Source organism: Thermobia domestica, chromosome 16 (genome assembly GCF_964235325.1).
Source record: "Thermobia domestica chromosome 16, izTheDome1.hap1.1, whole genome shotgun sequence".
In the NCBI taxonomy this organism is placed as follows: Eukaryota; Metazoa; Arthropoda; class Insecta; order Zygentoma; family Lepismatidae; genus Thermobia; species Thermobia domestica.
In genome coordinates, this window is record NC_137469.1 from 100,679,038 (window position 1) to 100,706,822 (window position 27,785).

Below are 27,785 nucleotides of genomic sequence, written 5' to 3' on the forward strand. Positions count from 1 at the left end.
GTAAGTATTATAACATTATGGAAAAGAAGAATAAATGTCTTTTATTATTTCCTGAATTATAATGATATAGAATAGCCAGCTGTTTTACTTTATCCTTAAGTAAGGGTACTATGACACTTACTAAGTTCGAAGGATGAAAGTAATGTAAAATAATTTTTGCACATTAGAATTTTCTTCGGTGAATAATAGCAAGATTAGTAATATCAGTTCTAGAACTAAGAGCTCTGTACGTAACGTCACTCTCAAAATCAGGACAAAAGGAAATTGTTGCAAATCATAAACAAACTGAAACAAATACAAACTTCAGAAACAAATATACCTTTTGTAAACGCCCCTACTAGATGAACTGAAGGTGAAGGTGGTTGTTGGCAAGTGTCAGATAAAGAACGGGGGAAGCATTGAAGACGACAGATATTTTTAAAAAAGAAGTATATATGTGCCTATAAATGTCTCATCAAACAGGAATCAGGGGTAAGTGTTGTTCTAATTATGTTATGTACCATGTAGAAAAGTCTAAGATATATAATGTTTCAGTTTGACACTTTACAATGTAGCATTACGAAAAGCCGTAGATGCATAACAAATACTAGTAATGTCTTAGTTGTGCTGTTTTATGTAACATAAAATTCACGAAGCAGTTGAACAATGTAGAGGCTTAGACTTAAAAATATAGCGTAAAATTCACAAAAAGTACAGATTGAAAGTATGGGAGCCACTATTTGGGAAATGTTCCGGTGAATCCTAATACCTTACCAAGAAAGAGGAACGTCAATGGAAATTAATTAACTCGAGCAGACGATTCTACCAAATTTTGACACATTTCTTACATTGTCAGGTTAGGTTAGAGCTTTGTATCTATTTCTTTCTATCTTCAAAGCATGCAGTAAATGAGGAGCTCCATTACTACTTGCTGATTGACTTTAGGAGGGCTGAGTATAAGTACAGTATGGACATATAGCATAAAACAAATCAACCTGTGCTAGGCGTCCACTAAAAACAAATCCTATTTAACCGAGTCAAAGCAGAAGCGCAGCAGGGGGGGTGAGCGTTAGCAAGGTGGTGCGTTTGTAGGGAGCAGGCGCGTCAGCGATAGAGGTACTAGTATGAATAACCGAGGATAGTGAAAGAGCGCACTTACACATACAATACTTTCACTGCCACTCAAAATTTATGTCAATATGCTATGCACTGACAATAATTACTTATATTCACACTCATTCCTTCACGAAGAGTGCTTCACATCGTATTTTACCTAAAATTTTCTATTTGGTAGAACCATCTGCTCAAGTAAACTCGTTAACTATGCAGACGTCGCATCTCTAAGTCTGGGAATAAAATAGAAATAGCGTAGTAGTCATTGCATTGTACTCCACCCTCTAGAGAAGCAATTAGATATGATACAAATTCTGGCATCCCGCTAGTATAGTGGCTAGCTCATGCGCGTTTGGTGCACAGCGTCTTGTCGGGAGAGAATTGTAATAATAACGCGGGTTAACAGCTGTATCGCCGGATCATTTTTAGAAAATTTACCACGAATTGAGAATTTAAATTTTGGTTTGTGAGGAAATGTGGTTGAAAGTCAGGTGAGGGGAAAAGTTGAAGTTGAGAAAATATTTGTTGTTGTTAGTTGTGTTCGATGTCGTAAGCGGCACTATATGTGGAAGTGGAAGGAGCTCTTTGTTGGAGAGGTACACTTGTTATGATTTATGGGAAAGCCAGTGCGTAAATGACAAGATCGTCACATATAGTATTTGAGTTTTATCGAGTTGTACAAAAGTAAGGAATGTCAGTTGTTGACATTGCGTGAAAGGCATAAGTGAACTGAGGAATTGAAACTAGAGAAAAGGAGAGGAACACCTAACCTAATTATGTTGGTACTTTTTTTTTTTTTTTTTTTGATAGAACTTAGTACCTTCCCCAAAGTTGTGCAACACGTAAGCCGTGCATTTTATGACATATAAAGTATTTTTCCTCTATCCTCGTTTATGTGTATACCCACCGCTGCTGACGCGCTTGCTTCCTACGGACGCACCCTCTCGCTACCACTCGGGTTCCCTGGGTGCTCCTTTCTTGACGCACTTAAATAGCATTTGTAGTTTTTGATGGTCACCTAGCAAAAGTTGATTCGTGTTTTATGCACTAATTTTTGTCCTATATCCACAGTGCATTTCTAATAATAATTTTGTTTCTTTGTTTGTTCCGGCGATACAGGAGTAATGCCGTGAACGCATTTGGATGATTCGGATTCCACCTTCAACTATAAATTCAAGTTTACTCAGTGCTCATACTGAAAAGGGATGCTAAACTTCAAGAAACAAGCCACAAGCGATATAAATTCTTGAACACGTTATAACAGTTCCCTTGTGACTGTATGGGTAGCGTAGGCTTTAATCACCAACGGTGTGGGGCACCTGGTTACGATTCCCGATGGTAGCTCACGTTAAGCTGTAAGTCAGCGTATCATATAGCCTTGATGTTGAAATGGGGCGCTATACTCGAATCTAACATACTAATGTAAAGTGTTATTTATACGTAGTAAGGTATATTTAAGTTACAATTACTGTAAATAGAGCTCCATTCTTGAGAAAAAATGTGTAGTGAAGGAACGAAACCATACGCAAACGTAAAATAGTTTATTGTAAGTGAAGTGACTGAATATTGCTCGGCCCAGCGCCGTTGCACCCTAGATCTCTTTACGCTTTTAGGTCGTATACTTCCTGTGGATTACGAATCAAATTATAGTATAAGTGAACGGGATATGGACAAAATCTCGCGGCCGAAACTTCGCCGCCCAAAACCTCGCGTGGCAAAACTTCGCCTCCCAAAATGTCGCATGGCCAAAATCTCGCCAGACCGAAACCTCGCCGTCCAAAATCTCGCGTGACCCAAACCTCGCTGCCCAAAACCCCGTGAGCCGAAATCTGGCCTGGTGAAAACCTCGCGGACCAAAATCTCGCTTGGCGAAAAATTTCGGGAATGAAACCTTTCCTTAAAATTTACCCAATGAGTTTCTTAATATGCAATTCCATATTGCAAATAATAATAATAATAATAATAATAATAATAATAATAATAATAATAATATAAAACATCGTGTGTGTGGGCTTTCTTGGGGTATTCTCGTATTTTCCCACTTTCTTCATTCCATCATTTCCTCCATTCTGATCATCTGCGTCTCCTTTAACCTACAGAAGCTAATCGAGGGCCGTAAAAACTCACATATTATTTCATACTTTCATAAATATTATTCGATTTTGTTAGAATTTCCTAAGGTCACCGTCAAAGTGAAATAAAAACCATCCCAGGCTCAAACTCCATCTATATTGAAAATTTGATCGAGACAGGTAGGGTGGTTCAAGAGTTATTAAGTCACAAACGTAGCCAATTTAATTTTTATGTATTTCTATATGTTTCCCCCTTTCCCTCCGCCTTCCGGTCAAAGTAAAATGATAAAAGCCGTCCCAGGCGGTAACTGATCTGTCTGGCAAATTTGATCGAGATTATTCTCGTGGTTCAAGAGCTATTAAGTTTTATTTATTTTTATATATCTCCCCCTCCACTTCATTATGTCGTCAAAGTGAAATTACAAAAGACATCCTAGGCCCAAACCTCATCTATGTTGAAAATTCGATCAAGATCGGTCGGGTGGCTCAAGAGGTATGATGTCACAAACATTGTAATTTTCATTTTTATATATACAGATTTTCAAAGCACGCGTTAGAATATTTTCTTGTCATTATTTTAATGCAATTATTTGTTACTACAAAATATATACATATAGCAATATATAGAGTATTCTACATCAAAGAAATAGTCGTGACGAGGTTTTATACTGATGACATTTCTTCCCAGGCAAGATTACGCCCCGCGTAGCTTAGACCAGGCGAGATTTTGGGACGCGAGGGTTTGGCAAGACGAGGTTTCTGCCTGGCGAGATTTTGGACAGGCGAGGTTGTCGCCGCGATGTTTTGTACCCAAACCAAGTGAACAACAGTGTGGGATAAATTTTGCGTAGAAATCTTACCTTAACCATTACGGTATGCTTTGTCGTCTTTAAGTATATTTGCACCGAGGAATGAAGTGTCGCATATAAATTATGATTTTTGAAGATGTGACTATAAAAAAGTTCATAGTCAAACACAGACGAAGTTAATTTTAGACGAAGATTAGGATTTAGGCCTATCTAACTTTATAATAATAATTTGCAGTTTTAATTATATTAAGAGTTGTTCACATATCTTCATATTTGTACCAGTTGTTTCACCACATACTTGTATATTTGCAACTGTTATTCACTAAACTATATTCAACAACACTGAAAAAGAGTTGAAGGTAGAAGTGACGTTCTGTAACACCTTAATTTTAAGTATGTACTCTATATATAATTCGTGTAGTTGTGTGCATTCATACTTTAACAGAACAATAGAGGAATATTTTTTAATGAAAAAGTGAATTGTTTATTACACATGAGCAATTAAACAGACGTGTTAGTTCAGAGTTAAATTTTCTTTTTTAGCACCAAGGTTATATGAGACAAGGATCTATAGCTTAATGAGATTCGAACCACATGAACCCCACCAGAAATCGAACCGGAGCTCCCGCATCAAGTAAATACTTATTTGTAAACAAGTGATTGTGTACAGAGTACATAAAATATTTGAGAACATACTGTTGACACTGAGAAAGACGAACATATCTAACGAATAACGAAACATATACAAATACTGCTGCAGTAACGGTTAAGCACATGTTTATTCAACGTTAACCATCATCAGCCGCAGTAACGCCAGAAACTGTTACATGCACATATCAGATTATCCTTGTTCTTTTTTAAGTTTAACGTCCCAAAGTTATGCAACGAGGCTAAGGAAGATTGTGATGAGATGAATGATAACGTTGGAATGATGGGTAGTATAAGGAAAATCAAAGACAGTAATCAGGGAGTAGAGCTGAATGGTATTCACCAGGTCATAGCGTATGTTGATGATGTGAATTTACTGGGGGATGATAGGAAAACTATAGAAAGAAATGCAGAGATCTTATTAAATGCTTGCAGGGACATGGGTTTAGAAGTAAATGCAGAGAAACTAAGTACATGGAAGTTCGTCGGGACCATAATACGGCAAATTATGTATGCGTTAAAATAGCAAATAATACTTTTGATAAAGTGGATTCTTTCAAATATCTAGGATCAATATTAGCAGAAGAAATCCATATTCACGAAGAAATTATATGTCGAATAAAAGGTGTGAATTCGTGTTATTATTCAGTTCAAAATCTCGTGTTGCCGCGAATTCTGTCGAGGAGTTTGAAACTTAAAATATATAAAACGATAATCATACCTGTAGTTCTGTATGGTTGCGAAACAATGGTCTCTTACTCTGAGGGAGAAGAACATAGGCTGAAAGTATTTGAGAACAAGATCCTGACACTAATATTCAAATTCAAGAGGAACGGGAATGGGAAATGGCGGAAACTTCATAACGAGGAATTACGTAATTTATATCGTTTACTAAATATTACTAGGGTCATCAAATCTAGGAGGCTCAGGTGGACATGTCATGTAGCCAGAATGGAAGAAAGCAAAAGCGCTTTCAAAATCTTAACTGGAAGTCCAATCGGAAAACGACGATTAGGAAGACGTAGGCGCAGATGGGAGGACAATAGTAAGATAGATCTCGTGGAAATAGGAGTACAAAGTAGAAACTGGATCCAGTTGGCTAAGGATAGGAATAGTAGAGAGGTTTTTTGAACGCGGCATTGAACCTCCGGGTTCCATAGGTCATGGAGTTAGTTAGTTGTATAATAGCGGATTTTTAGAATCAAGCTGTATTGTAGGGTGTTTATTAGTGTCCCCCGTGTCCCGTCCAACAGCGCCCCACCTCAGGCTAGATTCACTAAATATGCATTAAGTCAAATCATTTTCTGTATCTTCGTTGCATTCTCCGTATTCTGGTTTTCGTTTCATGTGTTGTCAATTAGCACTGACCTAGAAAATCTGGAGAAGGTACGAAATTCAGGTTCCTCGTAAAAAGTCCTGAAAAAAGCAGGCAGTTTCATGAAAAGCTGAAGAACCTGGTAAAATCAGGAAAATCAACTTTCTCGTACGAAGGCTTTGTAAAGTCAGGAAATTTCATGAAATTGTGAAAAAACCTGGAAAAGTCAAGGATTTTAAGTACGAATTTTTATTTTGACGATTTTAAGTACGTCAAAATGCTCTCTATTTGCTTTATCTGGCTGTTTGGTAGGAAATATTTAATTTCTTTCGCTAAACTTCTCTATCTAGCAGATGATGAACACCCTGGTAGGACATATATCGATCTGGAAATTTGTAAACTGTGGCCTAGGAAAGCTGAAAAAGTCAGGAAATTCATGCTTCCCAAATAAATTGACACCCTTAATCAGAACACTGTGATTTTGTAATAACGGATCTTCTGATTCGATAAATATGAAAGAATATAATATTTCCGTCAATTAAAATCTCACCTGGGCTCAAAAAGAATGAGCTCCTTCGGAACTATAGACTTAGTGTAGTGCTTCTTCACGGGAGACCTAGGTTCTATTCTGTTCTATTCTATTCTAGCAAGTACTTGTGTAAATGGTTTTGTGTGTTAATTCACTGTAAATATGTTTTCCGTAGTACGTGTGGCTTAATTTGTGTGTAAGTGAATGTCAGTTGTTTCCTTGCAGTATTGGATCATTCAATAAAATGTTGCCTTAAAGGCAAAGTTCACTGCGTATTGTTGTTATTATTTTCAAACACAACAGTTTTGTTCGCATGATTTTAGGTACTTAAAAGCATATTTTTGGATATTTCGTATTTTGGGCAAGTCGAACTTTTGTCGTTTCCCTTTGAACTTCGCATGGTGATAATTGAGGTGTAGTACTACGACCACAGCAAAATTCCGTGTTTTTAATTTTCTCCTGCATGTACTTCTAAAGCTATGCCTCTGCAAACATTTAATAAAACCTGCATTTATTTTTATTGTCCGCATATCATACCTTATCAGAGTTACATCATTAGCATAAACCATAACCTGGGGATACCATTCAACTTTAGGCTCTAATTGTTGTCTTTAATTTTCCTTATAGCGTATTCAAAAACAAAGTTGAATAATACTGGCAACAATGTATCTCCTTGTTTCAGGCCGTCCTCGATGTGAAAACTCGTGGACAAGTGTTTTCGTACTCAGACTTTACTTTTGGTGTCATTTAAATACGTCTTAATCTGACTAACTTTTTCGGTATACCAAATTCGGTAAGAATGTTATACAATGTTTCCCTCCTGACTAAGCCGTAGGCTTTTCTGAAGTCACTAAATAATTGATATGCCGGGATATTGTATTCCCATTTCTTTTGAAGTATTTGACATTTGGTAAATATCTGGTCGATAGTTAATCGATTTCGCCTAAATTCGCACTGATAATCTCCAATAATTTCATTTGCGAATGGGGCCAATCTTGCTCATAGACTTTCCCGGCGGGAGCTCATGTGGTTCGGATTCCACGTTAATCAGTAGGTCCACGTCTCATATAGCCTCGCTGCTGAACGGGACGTTAAACCCAAAATCAACTCAACTCAATTGCTCATAGACTGTTTGAGATGATTTTATAGATGTTGATAAAAGAGAGATGCCGTAAACAGGTTTACCTTTGATTGCGTTGGCAACGTAAAATGTTCTGCAAAATATTTCATATTTTATATTTGCAATAAATTTAGTGCGTCAAAGTGCAAACTCTCAACAATTTATAAACGAGTTAGATAAAGTAAGGAAAAATACAGTTTTTACACAAAAACAGAAATAAAGTGGTTAGTATCAGTCTGTATTATAGATGTGTTTCGTACTGTCTTACCTTAATTCTGTTGTTCTTTGCAGCAAATGATGCCCTTATCAAGTTCTTCGGGAAATGCAGAGGTGGTAATATTCGGGTATTTAAAGTATCTATACAAAATGGTAGGTAGATGATGGTTTGCAGAATTAGACTACATTCATATATTATAAAATGAGAAACTATTTAACCTGAGAGTTGCATGTTCTTTTCCTATTCGGACTAATTTATGATATCTATGTTTCATCAGCTAAATCTGGTACAGACTTCTTGTGTGTTTACAGCTTCTTATGGCAGGTAAATACGACTTCCTAGATTTTATGCAGTTGACCTTGGTTATGACGACACGAAATGAATCTAAAAAAGTGTGTTGTTATAAACGAGATGTATAATATCATCAGTATTAGGCATTGAAGGATGGAAATGGTTAAATAATGGACTACTCGATCGAAGATAAATTTATGAAACTGAAATGAAATGAAATTTTAAGTTTTATGTCCCACAGTCATGCCGGCTGGACGAAAGGAGATGATAAGAAATGAATAAAATGTAATGAAAAAGTGGGAGGAAACGGGAGAGCCCGAGAAAACCCACGCATACGGTGTTTGTCCTCCACAAAGCTCACTTGACGCGAGCAGAGATCGAACCAAGGATCCCAGGCAAAAGAGGTGAAGGCTACTACTAAGCAATCGCGGCCCCAAAGATAAATTTATGAACGTCGTACTAAGCATGGTATGAAATCACTTGTCTTGTGAGGAATTAGTTGGTCCCACTGAATATTCGACGCGATAGTCGAGGTGTCGCAGAAACCAGTGTTGCTATAACCAAATGCAGCTGTATTTATTCTCCTTTGTTAAAGACCTAAAATCCACCACAAAACCTTCAGAAACCATAAATTATTTCTTCAGCTTCCACTATTACAGTTCATCATAGTAGTGGAGACTAAACAAAATATATACGTGTTTTAACAATTTTTGGTATTAGAGTTTACATATTTAACAAAGAAGAATAAACTTATAAGAGTAGGAATTTCGTTTTTACCTGCTATAAGAAGCTACGCGCTCAGTAGTCGTCCTCAAAAGACTTAGCAGATGAAATATAAGTTTCACTCTCTCTCTCTCTCTCTCCCTCTCCATATATATATATATATATGCGTAACAAATGAAATCATTAACGCTTATGTTCATATATCTTAAGTATTCTTTAGCAAAGTGAGTTATGTCTGTGAAATATTATTGGTAGGTAATTTGATCGCCTGTCAATTATTGTGTCAAATTACGGATTCATGTCATTGGCTACTTTGTTTCAAAGTTCTCATAGAATTAACATTCAATATAATTCCCAGGAAGCATGGTAGGTCATGAATTAGAGTTCTTACTAAGTGTAGGAAAAGAGGGGGGACTTGTTCAATTCTAAGCCATATGAGTTTGAGTTGAAGCACTTAATTGTCGTGGGTTTTTCTTGAGATTGTTCAGTTTTCTTTAGCCAAAAGTACATAACTGCATGATATAAAGATTACTTTCGTAAAATAAAGAATACTTTTCTACGTTATACTCTGTCGACTAGCTGAGCTCCTCTATGGCTAAGCGGTTAGCGTACGCGTCTTTGGCGCGGGAGACCCGCTTTCAATTCCCGGCGGGAGCTCATGTGGTTCGGATTCCACGTTAATCAGTAGGTCCACGTCTCATATAGCCTCGCTGCTGAAAAGGGACGTTAAACTCAAACTCAACTCAACTCTGTCGAGTACCTCAAGCTCTCGAAGCGTGAGCTTAGCTGTATGTATCGTCATTGTGATCGTGTCTTAAACAGTTACTTTGATTTCAATTTTGTCACATCTGCGTTGAAACTCTATTGTTGTAACTATATATAGAGCAGGCGTACACAGGAATTTATTTCGGGAGGATTCCAAAGTCAATATGAGAATAGTAAAATTTCCTCTAAGATTAGGCTGAACTTCCAGAAAAGTCGGGATTTCGGGAGGGAGTCCGGAACCTCACCCCTTGTGTACGTTCCTGATGGGTGTTAATAAACTAGATCGGTAAACTGTAAGAAGTGATTCCTCTCGTCAAAATAAGAAAAGTAAATTTGTACGGACCTGTGGAAGAAAGTACATTATATTGAAGTTAGCGCCGTCCAAAAGTGTGAAACAACACATCGAAGCACGCGTTATTTTGAACACGAGGAACTGTGGAGCTGTCCAAAAATTCATATTTCAATAATATGCAGTGGGTGCGAAAGAGATTCTTCACAAGGCATAAAGAATTCCCCGACATTCTCGAACCTAAAGGTGGCTCCAAAGTAGGCAGAATGTAAGAGTTGACAACAGTGAACAGGAAATGCATCGGAGGAAAGTCGAAAGTGTTATGATCCATCAGTTCTACGGTATCTCATGATCAAAATAAGTGTGCTGCGGTACCTCTTCATTTTCATCCTTTGAAGGGTTATAACCCCGAAATATGTACTTTTCCCTACAAATCCATATGAACCTTTTATCTTATTTTGATATGAAGAATCACCTCTTACAGTTTGTCGACCTAATTCATCAATACTCTGTGTATATATATATATATATATATATATATATATATATATATATATATATATATATATATATATATATATATATATATATATATATTAAGAGGTGATGAAAACACGCGTACATTGGAAACATTAAGTAGACACATTTAGCTTTCAGTTCTTAAACTAGCACATCGACACAGTAGAGAAAGGAACAAAAGAACATTAGAGAGAGAATATAAAATTTAGAATGGCATTTTTTTCTGACCTACAGCTATGTTAAAAGCTTAGTGAAGTTACTATGTTGATTTGATTTGATATAGAGTATGCCCATACGTTAAACATAAATAAAAGATTAGAGTCTATAGTGGAGTCAATCGCAAGAATAGCTGCTCAGAATGAAAAGACTATTATAAGTGTACCAGTTTTTTTTTTTTTTTTTTAATATTTATATATGTATTTATTTATTTTATTTATCTTTGTAAGTGTTATTATCGTATCGCAGTTTGCTACACAAAATCATAGAATTGCGATGCAAACGAAGAATTGCATCACAAAATGTGGTGCATCTATTGCAAGAAGATAGCAGCATAATAAAGATTTGTATTCATGATAGAAGAGCTCCTTTGTGGCTAAGCGGTTAGCGTACGCGCCTTTGGCGTGGGAGACCCGGGTTGGATTCCCGGCGGGAGCTCATGTTGTTCGAATACCATGTTAATCAGTAGGTCCACGTCTCATATAGCCCCGCTGCTGAACGAGACGTAAAACTGAAAATCAACTTAATTCAGCTCTTCATAATAGAAGGGTTTATAGCTGTGATAATTTTTTTCTCGAAAACCCGACGTTTCCTTGTAAGCACCTCCTTGGTTCTTATATACGACATTACCATTTAAATTGACCAAAATTACTTCAATATATTTTAATGCATTTTGAGTGCTTTGGCTATGTTAGGGAAAAAAAAGATAAAATTACCAGGTTAAAACACGGGATATATTGCCTAGGTCTGCAAATCTAAATTCGCTAGCTTTTCTTTTGTTTCTTTCTCCGTGAATCTTGTCAAAATTGGGAGAGCTGTTCATTAAATTTGGACTCCAGAGAGTTGTAATACAGATTAGGATTTATTTATTTAAAAAAAAAAAAAAAAAAAAAAAAAAAACGGTGTATGTACGCTGGAATTAAAACTTGGCAATCTTACCAAAGTCGTCGACAAAGAAAAAAAAAAGTATTTTAAATTTGTGAGCCTACGCAACATTTTCTTGTTTTAACCACTGATTTTATCATTTTCTCCTCTCTCTTACATATGTTGAAGGAACACATGGCACTTCGAAGCATATTTTGGATAATGTGGTCAATTTAAATAATAAGTTCGTAATATATTCATTCTAGTTTTTTTATATATTTTTTTATATACATATACACTATAGTGCAGTTTACAAAATTAAACTTGTTTTGCTTCCTTGTATAAATGCTGTTTATTTCGATTGCAGAAGAGCTTACTCTAGCAACTTTCAAAGAAGCAAAAGGAACATGGGAGCAAGATTATGACAAGATGATCCTTCCTTTGTTGGAAGAGCGTCAACCGGCGTATATTTTGTATAGGTAATGATTTTAATCTATAACTTCGCTTGCTAATAATTCTTCCTACTGGTAGAGTAAATCTAGGTGTTACTTTCGGGTAAAAATTGTTCTATAACAGATTTCCTTAAAGAACATGCTTTTGACGTAAGTGCAATGATAAGCCACCAGTTTTCATTTCCACTATGAACAGTTCGTTGAATTTTAAACATATCTTTGCATTAAAAAAAAATGATTTTAGTAAACCTTTATTATAATTACACACTGCATGTACAACATAGCGAATCAACCATCTCATAATTTACTGTCTTATGAAATTAGGTTTATTTCATGTATTCTAAACAGCAATTACAGAAATGTTTTGGGAACATTTTTTATTAATTCTAAACAGATATGTGGTGTATAAGACGCCGGTAAAGATTTACACAGACGGTGCATGTGCTCCTATGGAAGTGAGACGGTATGCATTCGTGACTTTTCATTTCTCTCTAAGTTGTTGCTGATTTTTCTCTCTCTTTCTTTCTAATTTTCTGATCCCGGACATTATTTGGGATCAGAAAATGAAGCGTCGTATAGACAATTATTAAAGGCAGTTTTGCGGCGAATGTTGCTTGAGCCATAATATCACGAAGAAGAGGTGTCATTGTTGGTCCGAGAGGAAAGGATTGAAAGACCAACATCGTTATAAAGCGAGTTAAATCTTTCTGCAGTGGTCACATGACAGTTATTTGCGAGTACGGAATTTTAAAGTGCAAAATGTTCTTTTGTTCATTTTATACAAAATTTTAGTTGATCTGATATTTTTTAACTATCTAATTTATCGCGCGTATTCGTGTATATTTTGATTGTTAATTATTATATTCGGAACAAGAACATTTTCCATGATACAACTAGAATTATTCTTTATATATGATAAAATTCGCACTTATAGGGGAATCGGTGAGACATAAAAGACAGTTGTTTTCTTCATTTATCTTTTATATATTACATTATGATGCTTCCGTGATGTTTATCATATATATTATATTTTGATATCAGTTTATTTTAGGCTGATAATTTCCGTGTATTTTGTTGTTGCTGAAATCTTGATGTGTCTTTGTTATAGTATGGCATTGATGTTACTTTATTTTAAATGATAACTACAAACACATTATTATATAGGTTGGATTCCAAGAATAGTGCTGGTTACGAATGGATGTTGATTAGCTGGTCTCCTGACAATTCAGCCATCCGAGAGAAAATGTTATACGCTTCCACAAAAGCCACGCTCAAGCAGGAGTTCGGAGGAGGACAAATAAAGGAAGAACTTCACGGAACAGTTCCGGTAATACTGTTATTAATTTAAAATGTTTCTTTGCAGGAATACCAATAAACTGGGAGTGTTCAATGAATGTATAGTATAAAAACTAACATTCTTATTGTGACTATGTACAAACCATATTAAGCGTTCCGAATAGTAGGGGCGAACTCAACGAAGACTTGTTTGCTGAAAATACACTCTGAACGATCAAATAGTCGGCCATTTATTTTGAAATTATTTTCTAACCCGAAAGAGGAACGCCTTCCGCAAACTAGACATGTGGGCGTTTCCGAGCGTTCAGATTGCACATTACTTCTGTTGCGCTTTCCCTTACTACACAGAACGCCATATTTCCTCAAGCGTATAGGAATTTTTTAAAAACGTTTTCGTATGTGTATATTTTATTACGCACTAAATTAAAGAAAAGTTGTGCCAGTTGATCTAAGTGGAAACGATAATTGCAGCGGTTGTCGTGCTGCCTTCCTCTGGTCGAGAATGGAATTAGTAGGGTCCTGACAAGTCATTTAGCATTAAATTCAAAAGATACTTACCTTGCTCTCCTGTAGCTTGTAGTTAAATTCAGGTAAATGTGCTAAGTATCGAATTTGCGCTGACATCTGATAGCATTGTCAAGGCACAAGTAAGAAAAGGTTTCGTTGGGAATAGGATGTATAGGAGTTAATTACATACGAAATAAAAGCCAGACTCGAATTTTTCGAATGCAGTTAGTCTCCAGGGTGTCTACCAGTCAAGAATATAAAAAAAAGTTAAGAAATTAGACCTGTTGTCAAAAATTAAGGAAATGAGAATAATCTTGCTTCTATCGGGTGAAATGTCAGTGTGATAAAGTGTATATAGGTCAAACAAAAAGGAACATTTTTACTAGAATAACAGCACGTTCGTACCTCGAAATTTCGGAATCTGCAACAGTTATCCGGTCTAGCAACGCATCTTAGATTATAACAATCATATCGTGGAATCATGTTTAATTGAAAAAGCAAAAACAGCAACGGAACGAAAAATTAAAGAATCATATTATATTCACAAAGAAAGGCCCTCACTTAACCTGGATAGAGGAGAAATAAATATTACTTGGAGTAATCTTTTCTACATACTTTCACAATTTGGAAAGCAAGAACAGAAAATAGTGAACAGCAGTGTACAGTGTCAGTGAGTTTCTATTTCCATTTGTTTTAATGTTTGACAGAAGACATGTTTTTTTACATATCCTAACCTTTTAACCATTTTTTAACCATCCTTCATGTTTTCTATCCTTTTTTGAAGTCTACCACAGGCTGATGAAGAAAATTGCATCTTCCGAAAGCGCTACCTGTTGCATGTAGAAGAAAATTCTGCTGCATATTTTAAAATTCTGCTACATATTTTTTTTTTTTTTTTTTTTTTTTTTTTTTTTTTTTTTTGCGGTGAGTAATAGCGTTTCCGCTTTTTCTCATTGGATATAATCACTGTCCGCAATATTGTGATAACAAAAATTAGAGTTTTGGAGAAACAACTCCCCAAAAGCTAGGAATGCATCGACAAAGCGAAAAATACTTTTACATGAAAGAAAATAATATAAAATAAGAAGTGAAATTAACTGAAGAAGATAGCATGTGATCTAAAGACCTTAGAAACTAGGAGAACGACATTTGGCTTTAATATATATACTAGCAAACCCGCACGTCCTGCGCAAGCACAGGACACTATTGTTATCTGAATGATTGAATATGATACAAAATTACAAATATTTATGGCTAGCAAAATAGTTTTAATAAAACGTTGGTAATATCTTTAATTAAGAATTTCTCGATAATTACTCGAATTTAAGACGTCCTCGAATCTAAGACGCACCCCGATTTCGCTGGGTTAAATTAAGGAAAAAATAGTAGTATGTTCCGTTTTTACTATTACTAAAGCGCTCTTTGATATTGGTCATTTTCGGTGATTTTTATACATCCCTCTCCCCTCCCTATGTTGCGGGCACGGCATAAGAATTATCCCAGGCCCGAATGTCATGTAGAAAATTTGATCGAGACCGGTTGGGTGGTTCAAGAGTTAAGTTCTATTTATTTTTTATATATTAATCTCCCCCTTCCTTAGGTTCTACCGTCAAAGTGAATATATATATATATATATATATATATATATATATATATATATATAAGTTCGAACGTCATCTATGTTGAAAATTTGATCGAGATCGGTCAGGTGGTTCAACAGTTACTAAGTTTTATTTATTTTACATCTCTCTCCTCTCCCTTCCTCCTACCCTAAGTTCTACTATCAAAGAGATATGATAAAAACACTCCCAGGCCAGAACTGCATCTACGTCAAAAATTTGTTCGAGATCGATTGGGTGGTTCAAGAGATTGAGAGTCACAAACATAGTCACTTTCAATTTGGATCTGAAGGTTTCTGTTCACAGACATCGCTATTGATATATATATATATATATATATATATATATATATATATATATATATATATATATATATATATAAAATTTATAATTGAAGTGGGATTTTAACAATATGCACAACCACCAATAATGTATCCGGGTCTTTTGCACAAAGGGGCAATTATTATTCATTTACTAACAAAAGAGCTCAAATTGTAATCAACATGATATTGCTACAGAGTTTATATATAGATTCAAATTCTAAATCAGAAAAAAATGTTTTTACTGGATTACTAAAGTTTCGAGTCCCAATCTTTGTATTCAAATCGGAAAATGAGAATCGAATCCAGCGATCATATCTTTTATTTTTCTTTCCAACACATATTCTATTCATTACATAGTGTTCTATTATGTAACATCGAAAATAATTTGATTTGAAACTCGTTTATTCTAGGAGGATGTTTCTCTTAGTGGATTCCATCGTCATAAAAGAGCTGTAGCAGCTCCTGCTCCTCTCACTTCCGCCGAGGAAGAGTTAGCTGAAATACGTCGAACTGAAGTTGGTGTAAACGTCGGGGTTGACACAAGGCAACAGACTCTGCAAGGAGTTGCGTTTCCAATTACAGAGAATGCTCGGCAGGCATTGTTAGAGATGACGAACGCCAAATATAATTATATTCAATTAAGGATAGGTAAGGATGGACACCTATTATTATTATTATTATTATTATTATTATTATTATTAAACGATCGTAAATGGATTCTTTACCACTATTCAGTTTTTATTGGTAGTTCCGTGAATCATTTTATATGTTATTCTCAAGTCCATTAAGATAGTTCGGGGTGGAGTATGACACTTAAAACCAGTAATCTTTTTCTAAAGATTAACATAACGAGAACTAGAACATGTTTTATTTGAAACGGTATGTATCTTTAAACAAAAATTACTTTTATATATTCCCCACAGTTTTCACAGAGATTTGTAATTCAATAAATAAGATTTTTGGTATTCCACCTGTTTTATTTTATTCCAACTAACATTTTAAAGGCACCTGACTGTATCATCAGAGTTGTACTAATGTAGGGAACTGTTGTATAATAGTTTTTGGTATAAGTTGTAATGCTACGTAAATTGTAATTTGGAAAACGCTTGGCAATATTCTGTTTTTGCGTTGTCTTTTTTTTATTATATATAAACGTACTAGACCAGACATAAAATACTACTTATATTTTTAGCATGGGTCGCCACTTCTTATAAAAAAAGGAAAAAAACTTATCAAAGAACTAATTTTTACTTCACGTATTTAGGTTCGTTGCTTCAAGACTTGTGCTATTATAATTTCGTTGCCACATGACACTTTATATTAAATCTGAACCATAGTCATTGAAAAAAAATACTAGCGGTCATTCCTGAAGGACAATAAAATATCAGTTATTTAACACTTACTGTACAGGTTGTACTGTACGCCGAAAATCTTACCGTAGTAAGTTTACACCTGTAATACTTTGCAGCTGTGCTGTAATACTTAAAGAATGCAGATGAGTCTTTAGTATTTTCCGATTTTTTAAAATAATACTATTATTTATAAGTGCAAAAACCACATGCTAGCAGCACTATAATGATATCAATACCCGTTTGTTATTTTCACTTTGATTTTCCGTTAGTTTTTATTCATAACTTTGAAGATTAAAATTCACAAGGAATGTTGTATTTTAAATGTTCTATTTCCTTAAAAGATATACTTATCCTGTTAATGCATTATGAGTTTTAAGACTAATTATTAGATAAGTAACACGCTCCAATCTCTCTTCCTTACTTGCCGCACAATTCTGGACGGTGAACAGTTCAACTTACCCTCTTTCTTTACGGAAATACTTTTCAAAAGCACAGTATACAAATTATAAAAACTAATTTTGACAATTGTAGACACTAGTTAAACAATCTCAAAAACACACCAAACCAAAAGGGTGAACAATAATAATTACATAAACAAATGAAAACATACAAAACCATTATGAACAGAATACTCAAAATATTGTAGGGGAAAAACTGAACGCTACAAAGTTTGTTACATTATTATAATTTTATTTTTCGATATGTGACAATCAAATATTATGACAACTTTCAGTTTAATTCAAATTTATAGTATTGATCATTTTTTAAATTATTATTTTCTTTTTTTAATTATAGTAAAATGTTCCAAATTTCACTTATTTTCAAACCCTCTTCTCTATTCAAGGTGTTATTTCTTAATTTTATTTCTGTTGCTTCTCTTAATAATATTTTCAATAGTTTTGCTAAAAACTTACGTTTTCAAAGAAACTTGTATGAGGGATTTTCTTCTAGCATGTGTTGCCAATGTTTATTTTTCTGATTTTCTTTTCTGCGAAGAAATTTGAAGAAGTTAGGTAGAACTGCTAGTACCTACTATAGGGTACATTTTAATATAAAAATTAGAAGTACCGTGTACTAAGGTACGTTTAGTTAGTTTTTATACGTAAGAGCTTATTTCTTTTAATTCGAATCTCTTCAAATTACAGAATCAGAAAAAATATTGTTACCAAAACTACAGAAGAATATTCAAGGTTATTACGAGAAACAATAGAAATAAAATCAAGGTATAACATCTTGAATAGAGAAGCTTTGAAAATAAGTTAAATTTAAAACATTTTATTACAGCCACTTGGCGTAATAGCCCTTTTGTGGTCCTGAGCCGCTCCAACGCCATCTGTTAGCGACCGGCTGAATACGTCCAACCTAGCGACGAGCTCGTGGTAAGCGCGCTGCGTTGCCCCGTCTCTAACAAGCGTGTCAGGAGCTTTCTAGACCTGATGGCCGTCACATCTTTTATTCACGTGACTCCCAGTTTGCCTCACGACGCTGGGTGGACGCCGGAAATCGAACTCGGGACCACGAGGACGTAAGTCACATTTTATTACAATCAATATTATAAATTTGAATTAAAGTTGTAACAATATTTGATTGTTACATTCCATGATCATCATCATAAGTATTCTGCCATTATTAGCAGGTCACTTTCCGCAACTGAGCAACATGCATGCACCATGATCTTCCCCTAACTTCTTCGTTTTAATGTTGGAATTTTCTGTTTTAATATCGTCTATCAACTGCAGCTTGTATAGTTGAAAAAACTATTATACAACAGTTCTCTAAATTAGTACAATTCTGATGATAGAGACAGTCAGATCGCTTTTAAACGTTAGTTAAAATAAAACACGCATTTGGAGAATGCACGAGCTGTTAAAAAGCTAGAGAAACTACGAGTTTTCTGCAATGAAGTTAAATATATATTAATTTTAGTATATATATATTAATTTTACGTTCTATGCGTAGGCCTATTAGGCTGAAGGAGACGGATAGTGAATGAAAGTAAATGATTGTGAAATTAAATTTTGTGCTTTCCGACTGGCAATGGAACCCGGACCACGTGTACCAAAAGCACATGTGATATCCATTAGACCAACGAGAAGGGTAAGAGCTTTCTACTGATTGTCTAATAATTGTATGTAACCTGATCCATAAAATCTAAGTGGTATTATCCATTGCAGTTCACATGATCCGGAATTGAACCTAGCTCTTCACACTAGAGGGAGCTTTCTATCACTGCGACCCGTTAATGATATGAGAACTTAACCCAATAATGTATATTGTGTATAGGAGGCAAGGACTTGTAAGATATATTTATTTATTTTTTTGACAGCTTTAAAATCTTAACCATGTTTTATTGATACAATATATTACCAAAAAATCGAGTCAGTTACATGCGTAAAGTAAAATTCCGTGCTAGTTATACTAACACAAAGTAACAAATTAGTTTTCATGTTTGTTGTAGACTTAGAGGAAGAAAGAATTCACCTATCAAATGCGGATAATGTGCCAATTGAGAAGCTCTCCAAGAAAGTGCCTTCTGATAAAGCACGGTATCATCTCTACAACTTCAGACATACACATGAAGGAGATTATATGGAAACTATAGGTAGGTTCTCTTATGTTTGTACGTATATGGTGGGTATATGCAGGGCTATTCAGAAAGAATAGTACAAAACCAAAGTGTGTTTATTTTGTACTGAAATGGCATACTTTTGGTCGGAAAGAAGAAAGGAAGGTTGTGAGTGTTGTATTTATTTGTAGATAATATCAAAGCTGCTACAGGCTCCAATTGTTATGTGAACAGTTAACAATGTGCATGGCGAGCGCTCGTATTGTGTGATAGAATTTGCACGAACAGGGTATGTTATAACAATGCAGAGAAATTTTTGTACAACATTTAAGAAACAAGCACCGTATAGAAACTACATTTTATGTATAACGGTATTTCACGGATGACAGGATTTTTTCCATGAATGGACGCTAATGAGAATTTAAAAATGTACAGTCTTTCAAAAACTAACCTCCCACTTTTTTTTTTTTTTTTTTTTTTTTTTTTTTTTTATCTATTCTTATTCATAGATAGAATTAACTAAAATGAACCTAAATCATCTTTGGCAAATTCAGAGTTTTATTTCAAGCCAGTATTAAAAGTTCTTACGTACGATATCAAGGTTATAATTTCCAAAGAAAGGAGGGTGCCCAGTTTTTGGATCAGTACTGTACCTAACAAACAAAAAACTGGCCTTTACTAGCCAGGTAGTTAATGCTTGTGCTGTTTGTGATTGCAGTGTCGTGTTCAATATTTGGTAGGACCTATGGAAACCCAAGCAGTGATTTAGGATTCCACTGTAAGCAGGAGGTCTCATCTCATACTCGTATAACTTCGAGGATGAAAACGGATGCTAAATTTCAATCGATAGTAATAATAATGATGACATTCATCAATAGAAACACAATTTGATGTTTTTGTATGAAAGATAAAGAGACGACTTTTCTTCAAATAGCATAGATACAGTTTAAATTGTTAATTCATATATTGTTTTCTTGCTGTTAGTAAAGACATCTGTAAATTGTTTATATCTGATTTATTAGGGATTTTATTCAGTCCTAAATGTTTTGACTTAAATAAAATCAGCGCCATACAATATTCTTGCCTTGCATCTGTTAAAATTACATAACTTTAAAAGCTTCTTTTTCGGTTTTTTTAAGGGCGAGAGGAGGAGTACGTTAATTACTAAAAGTTTACTCTCAATCTTACGTAGCGATTAGTCAAATAATCTGATATCCCTTAAAACAAAATTATAATTCTTCGTATTTCGATAACCTTATCCATATTTATTAAACTTTAAACCAGAAACTTGAGTGGCCCACAATCTACAGTTATGTTTACCAATTTCAACTAAAACTTATTTCCAATTCCAGAGCCTTGCGCACTCTAAATCATATTTCCACAATACTAATCGACTTTTCCTTAATTCATTCATACGAAACTGTTTATCTCCATAACTAACTGCTGAATACAACAAAACAAAAATAACGATAAGCTAACACTGCATGTGCAATATATATATATATATATATATATATATATATATATATATATATATATATATATATATATATAACTGTCCCCTACTATATATATATACAGTATGTATATGTAACAATATCCACTGTTAGGGTCAATTGGAATTTTAGCAAGTTTGCCTTGACTTCAGAGTATTTACTATGTATCCATGGCTAGAAGGCAAGAGAATTACATCTAATATATACCTTATAGCATCCATCAGTTTTTTAACTTTTGATATGTGTGATCATTTTCTCTTTATATGCTTACACGACATCAACATTATGAAGAACAAAACCTATTATTAAATGGAATTCGAGCCACTGCTCGTGTTTATATTCAGGGACTGACCTTTGTAACGAAATACAAAAAGCTTAAGGAGATGATTTTATTTTGTGTACAGAGAATAAAACAACTTAGATGTAAACAACATGAAGTGGTTCTTTTTTTTAATAAATAAATGATATTGGAAGGCTATCATTAAACAATTGTGGTATTATGATGTTTGTGTACTGTGGTCCTCCGACGAGTTGATACTTGCAGGGTGTGGTGATACATCAGGAGACAGAAAAATCGAGGGTGTGTACGTATTGGCCTGAATATAGTAGTAGGACCCAGGTTTTTGAGAGCTCCTGTTAACATTTAAATCCCAGTCCTTACACTTTCTTCTGGTAGTTATCACTTCGTATGAAGCACTTTGGAGATATACTCCGATTGATTTGAATACCCCGTGACAACGCAGTGAAAATACACTAACAGCAAATCTTGGGTGTCAATCAAATCGAACCGTAATATGATGCATCCATCAGTGCCTATTTCCTGCGTCACGCAGTGGCACGGCACAGTATCGCGTGAGAGTGATGAAAATGGCACAGTCCTGCGTGGTGTAAAATAACCCTTTAAAAAAAAAGTGTAAAGGACTGGGCTGCGATTATAATAATAAGTATGGTTTTTACGAAACTTTCTGTGCTAAAAATATTTACTATATTCGGCCCAATACAGTATTCCATTACGGATATGACGCTGTTATAGCTGTTCCATTCTTAGACAGGGAGCAAACACACTACATGGTTGAACATGTCTACATTACCACATCACATTCCTAGTAGCTATCTTTTCGTCAAAGGACTACTGTATAATATTATACCAAGATTTATCTCTTCATTTTTCTTTTCAGTATTTATATATTCCATGCCAGGATATTCATGTTCTGTGAAGGAAAGGATGCTGTATTCTAGTTGTAAAGCTCCACTATTGGAAATAATAGAAAATGACATTGGACTACCTATCGTGAAAAAGGTAAGTAGTTATTCATAATAAATGTAGATGTCAGTTACAAATTATAAAATAGAAAGAGATTTATATACATGACTACGATAAACTATTCATTATTCTTCAAAGCACTTTGTTTTCCAAATTATTACACATACGACAGCAACTTACATGAAAAGAAGCGGAACTCTCCTTGATTTCATCACACACTACAATAGTTCTATGCTTCGTTGGTCACACGACATGTTCAAGGGATAGCGAATTCAGACTATACACATTGTAGTGTTCTCTTTGTTAGTGGTCATCAGAAATGCAATAATGCGTTTTCTGAGTTGTACCAGGGTTTTGGAAGTGGAGGTATGTAAACACGGTCCTTAATATCCTTATAAAGCAGAACGTCTCAGTCTGTTGTAACACTAAGCACAGTACACTAGATAATTGCCAGTATTTGTATTGCCTGTCTGGTTGACACCAATAGATGGCGATGACGTGCAGGTTTTAAAGTACGATTTTAACCTAAAGTGTACACCGAGTCGTAAGCTTGGAGGGGGAAGTAATTACTATTCCTAAGGAAATTAAGTCACATAACGTAGATCAGGAGACCTTGCTGATCATGCGAACAGAGGTAAGTGATCGTTAGCATGCTCAATTCAGCGATGCGGAAGTTCATTGTTTAGGTAGCAATGAGTATCGATGTTTTGATAGGGGCTGCTTCGTCATGTTGGAAGACAAAATTTCTGGAGTCACCATTCAGTTGCTGAAACATCTGAAACTTATGCAGATAACAGCTATTCGTCAGTCTTGTCAAAGTCCATACATTGTCTCTGAAATCACTCAGAAGACATTAAGTTTCGGCAAACCCCATTCTAGCAGCACATTTGTATAATGTTCTGTGCAACACACTACATATTGCCACTGTTAACTATTTCAGATGAATGGCATGTTGCTTTTCACTGAATATTACACTGATGATAAAATCTTCGTCATGTTTCCTGATACAGGTTCGTCTTTGCTGACCATAGCTTATTTCCAGCATTATCGATGTATAAGTTTTAGTATTTTTCGTGTTGTGTGTCATACGTTAGAAAATACAGTTTCTTAAGAACCGATAAATAATTTCTAATAGTCCTGTATACTTGAGAGCTGATAGTAACAATCTGTTTTAGTGAACATCTAATTTTTACGAGAGAGGAAACTATGCGTCCACCGCAGTTAGGATGGCGCGTGTCTTTCATCGTAGGGGTAAAGGTGGGAGGCCTTGGTAGCGTAGTAGGTAATGCACGCTAAGCCCAAGGCTCACACTCGAATCCGTCGCAGTTGCACTTTAACATTTTTCGAAAGTCAGTGGAAATGCAATAATACCATAGCTAAGATACCTAAAATAAAATATAAGAGATGAGGGCCGAGAAAATAGTTGTCTGGAAAACAAAAAGGGTAACAGAAACAATGAAGAGTAGATAGAACCCTTAGGACGGAAAGGAGGCACATAAACATGTGGTTAGAGTCACAACGTGGACATATGACAAAATAAAAGATTCTTACATCTTTTAGAACACAGACTCACTGAAGGAACTAAATAGAAATACGAGACGGTATCAAAAAGTTTCGAGGCTATTTCTCTTGACAAGAAGGTACTTTATTTATCCAGGTTTATATACTGTCACCTTCAAAATAGTCATCCTGTACAGCAAAACAGCGCTCCCAGCATTTCTGCCACTCCTGGAAGGTGTCCTGGAAGTCCGCAGGAGCCAAATCTGGCGAGTAGGGTGGGTGCGGAAGAAAGGAAGAGTTGAATTTCCGTTAATGGAAACTATTACTACCGGCACAATGTTGATATTGGTCAAGAGAGGTTCCGAGAATGGTTGTTGGAAAAAAAGCCAGAATCGCCCAGTGTGATGCGATATGACAGCCACGAAAGTTGTTAGTCCATATCGTTCGGGACACAGTGAATGCAGGACGGTACCTTGCTATGCTTGAAGATTATGTTCTCGATATACGTGGACCTAATCTTTATGCAAGATGGGATCCTGCCTCATTACGCACGTCCTGTGCGTGCGTGGCTCGAGACACTCATTTCTCAGGACACTGGTTGGAACGTCGTGCCCTCCTTGAATGCCGAGCAGGGGGTCCTAACCTAATGACTGCGACTTCTTCCTCTGGAAATTAACGAAAGAGGAAGTTTATCACACAAAACCAAAAACTCTTGAATTGGAAGAGCGAATTTGCCAAGTTCTTGCAAACTTATCTCTGGAGTATCCGCAAAAGTCTGTCGCAAACATCTCAAACTGATGGATAACAGTGGTGCTTATGTGGAATTTTTAGCAATGCATAGAAATTCCACCATTATAAGGAACAAAATGCTTCGTTTCATGAAAATTGGTTTATTTGAAAAGTTTCAGTTTCAGTAGAGAGTTAATTCTCTCCCACCCTATAGTGCGTTTGTTTTTATACTTACTAAAACATTGAATCGCTTCTTGTGGATTCGCATTTTGACTTATCACTTTTATTTCCGAACTTAGATGTTTCTGCTATAAAATGTATTATACAAAATTCCCAGAGAACATCAGATGTGTTACAATCGTCAGAAATAAAAGTTAAAAAAAAAAAAAAAATGGGTTACATATATAACATACTATAATATAAACAAAGATCACTGTATAACAGACGAAAATATTTTAACTATCAGTTTTGAGTTCGAAAAATTCGTCAACAATATATATGCAATTATTAATAAGTAATTTTTGTACTTGCTTTTTAAAGGCGAGAAATGGAAGTTCTCTTAAAAATATAGGAAGAAAATTATAAAATTTAACTGACATATAGTAAAAGGTTTTTTGTGTATTACTATATTCACATCTAAGTGATCCAAAACGGTTTCTGTTTCTAGTTTGATATGTATGTATGATAAATAAATATTGTTGTTCTTAATATAAAGCAAACATTGACATATGAAAATTGCAGGATCTGTCATAATTCCTAGTTTAACAAAGCTTGACCTACAATGTGCACGACTAGGGAGACCAAGCATCAATCTTACACATATCTTTTGTATTTTTAACATGCTGTGAGCTATTGACGCCAGTAAATCACTAATATTTTTTCAGTAATAGTTCGATTAACTTGTTATTTTTATTTTAAATAGCTCATAAAACCATATGATTCATTGCTACAGCAACAAAAGTCTAGGAGCCTTGTGGTAATAGTCAGAATTTTAATTAATTACCATTATTATTATTGCACTTCTCTTCCCTGCTGTTCGTTGCAATTTATCGATAGCTTTCAACACTCATAAATGTTTTCTTCAATCAGGATGAAGGTAAGGGAGAAAATACGAGGCGCATCCAGAAAGTAAGTTTTCCTAGGACAGTAAACACAAGGAAGACACTGCTCGTTAAAGATTTGTAGCCACAGATACAACACAGGTAGCTACTTTCCAACATATTCATCATCGGAATTCAAACGCTTTTCATAGGATCAACTTTTGTATTCCGATGTCATAACAGTCAGCCACCTGAGAGTGGAACCAGTGTATAACAACCCTCCGTAATTGTTCATCCCTGAAAATGCGCACCAGACAGGAATTTTTTTGAGGTTAAGATGGTGATCTTGCTCCGAGCAATTTTCATGTCTTCTTACCCTTCAAGTAATTCCTCTCGGATAAGCACTGATAGTGATTGGCAATTGCAAACGTCTATCACACACTGATTCCACTCCCAGGCGGCTGTTACGACATTGAAATACAAAAGTTGATCCCACTGTATGAAAAGTGTTTGAATTCCGGTTATGAATATATTAGAAAGTAGTGTTACTTGTGCCTTATCTGTGGTAATAAATGTATCATGGACACTGCATCTTTCTTGTGTTTATTGATATAGGAAAACATACTTTTTGGACGCGTTTCGTACGTTGATCAATTCCATCAGAAACCACACATGATATTTTATTTTAATTGTTGTAGGAGTGTACGTTAACGTATTTTAAATTTGCTTTCTGTCAATTGTGTACTTATTTTTTAATTTTTCAGTTGGAAATAGATTCTGGAGAAGAACTGACTGAAGAATTCCTCCACGATGAAATACATCCTAAGAAGAACCTGCATCGACCAAAATTTGCCAAGCCAAAAGGACCTCCGAACAGAGGAGCCAAACGCATTACAAAACCTCAACAGTCTTCAACTTAACAAAATGAAAGAATAGGCCAAATATCAGAGTTTATATGGGAATGTGCTAATATGACAAGCTTGTTTTTTAAATGCTGATAACTTTGGTATTCGAATCAGTTTTATCTATCATGTATAATGAACAAGAAAATGCAGTTTTTACTAAGTATACTACAACAGTTTGTAATATGCAATATATGGAATAGTCAGCACGATCTCGGAAATACCAAAGATATCAGTGGAGGAGGATTTGCTTCTTTATCACAATGGAATGTAGACATGCAAAAAGCCTTATTTATTTCTACTATAGAGATAATTTATATATGTGTATAATGAAGATTTTGTTACTAATATATATATTGCTGCAATTGATTAATGAACCGACTTGAATGTAACTTTTAGATGTGATTTTTTTTTCGTCAGCAAGTAAGTTGGTGTGGTGAATGTGATCAGTTTGTAAAAAAAAATAAAATAAATAAACTTACACAAATTACATTAATCACGTTTTTACTATAAGCATAAACGTAAGAAACAGATAAAAGTTCTTAAGCTCAGTGGTTATTTTTTGTAGTTTAGAATTTTCGTTAGAACTTATCTTATAGAAGAAGCAAACGTAAAATTTCAAGAGGAAAGCAAATCACATGTGCTCTCATCGGGAATTGAAGTGTAAGTTTTCCATATCATGCTAATCATTTTTTAGCCACGAGAGATACAAGTGGTTATCAAAATAATAAAAACAAGGGAAGAAAAATACAACTTACCGTATTAATATGGCACAGGACCACCATTGCTGCAGAAGAGCTCGGATTCGTTGTGGAATAGAGGCATGTAAGTCATTTCCAGACGAAGACTGCACTACTCCTTATGCCGTGCAGCAAACATTTTCGTTACTGAGGATGAAGAAGATACCTGCTTCGATGTCTGAGCGCCAGAAATGAGCACAAGTGTTAAATAATGTTTAAATCTGGGAATTGTATAGGCTAGGGAAAGTGTTAAGTCATACTGATGTTCATGGAACTTCCTGAATTGGCACATCGTTATCTTGGAAAACTGTCATTACCAGAAACATCTGGACCAAACAATACACACGAGGACTGAAAGCCCGTTAAGTCACTAGCAGTAGTTCATCCTGTGAGCATAATCGCAGGACCCACAGAATGTCGAGAGCAGAGCCCTTGCCGTGTTTCACGGTAGAAAGGAGAGAATTCGGACCATAAGTTTCTTTGGGCGTCCACCATACATAAACACAGTGTATTGTTGGAAATTAGGTTTT

At 35.1% G+C, this 27,785-nt stretch overlaps 1 protein-coding gene across 1 annotated transcript; it reads left to right on the forward strand.

The window, feature by feature from the left end:
• Positions 1-313: 313 nt before the first annotated feature.
• Positions 314-27,007, forward strand: twf (twinfilin actin binding protein). The gene is made up of 8 exons (XM_081742823.1): positions 314-471; positions 7,877-7,954; positions 11,837-11,948; positions 13,086-13,248; positions 16,077-16,314; positions 19,477-19,620; positions 22,259-22,380; positions 26,378-27,007. The coding sequence occupies exons 1-8, from the start codon at positions 447-449 to the stop codon at positions 26,531-26,533; spliced, it is 1,038 nt and encodes a 345-aa protein (XP_081598949.1). The 5' UTR covers positions 314-446; the 3' UTR covers positions 26,534-27,007.
• Positions 27,008-27,785: the final 778 nt, after the last annotated feature.

What these genes read in the sequence shown, in the direction of transcription:
- twf (XM_081742823.1), top strand. Translation starts at nt 447, where the DNA reads ATGTCTCATCAAACAGGAATCAGGG. An exon ending in TCATCAAACAGGAATCAGGG is followed by an intron (nt 472 to 7,876) that starts GTAAGTGTTGTT and finishes TGTTCTTTGCAG; the next exon opens with CAAATGATGCCCTTATCAAG. An exon ending in CCGGCGTATATTTTGTATAG is followed by an intron (nt 11,949 to 13,085) that starts GTAATGATTTTA and finishes ATTATTATATAG; the next exon opens with GTTGGATTCCAAGAATAGTG.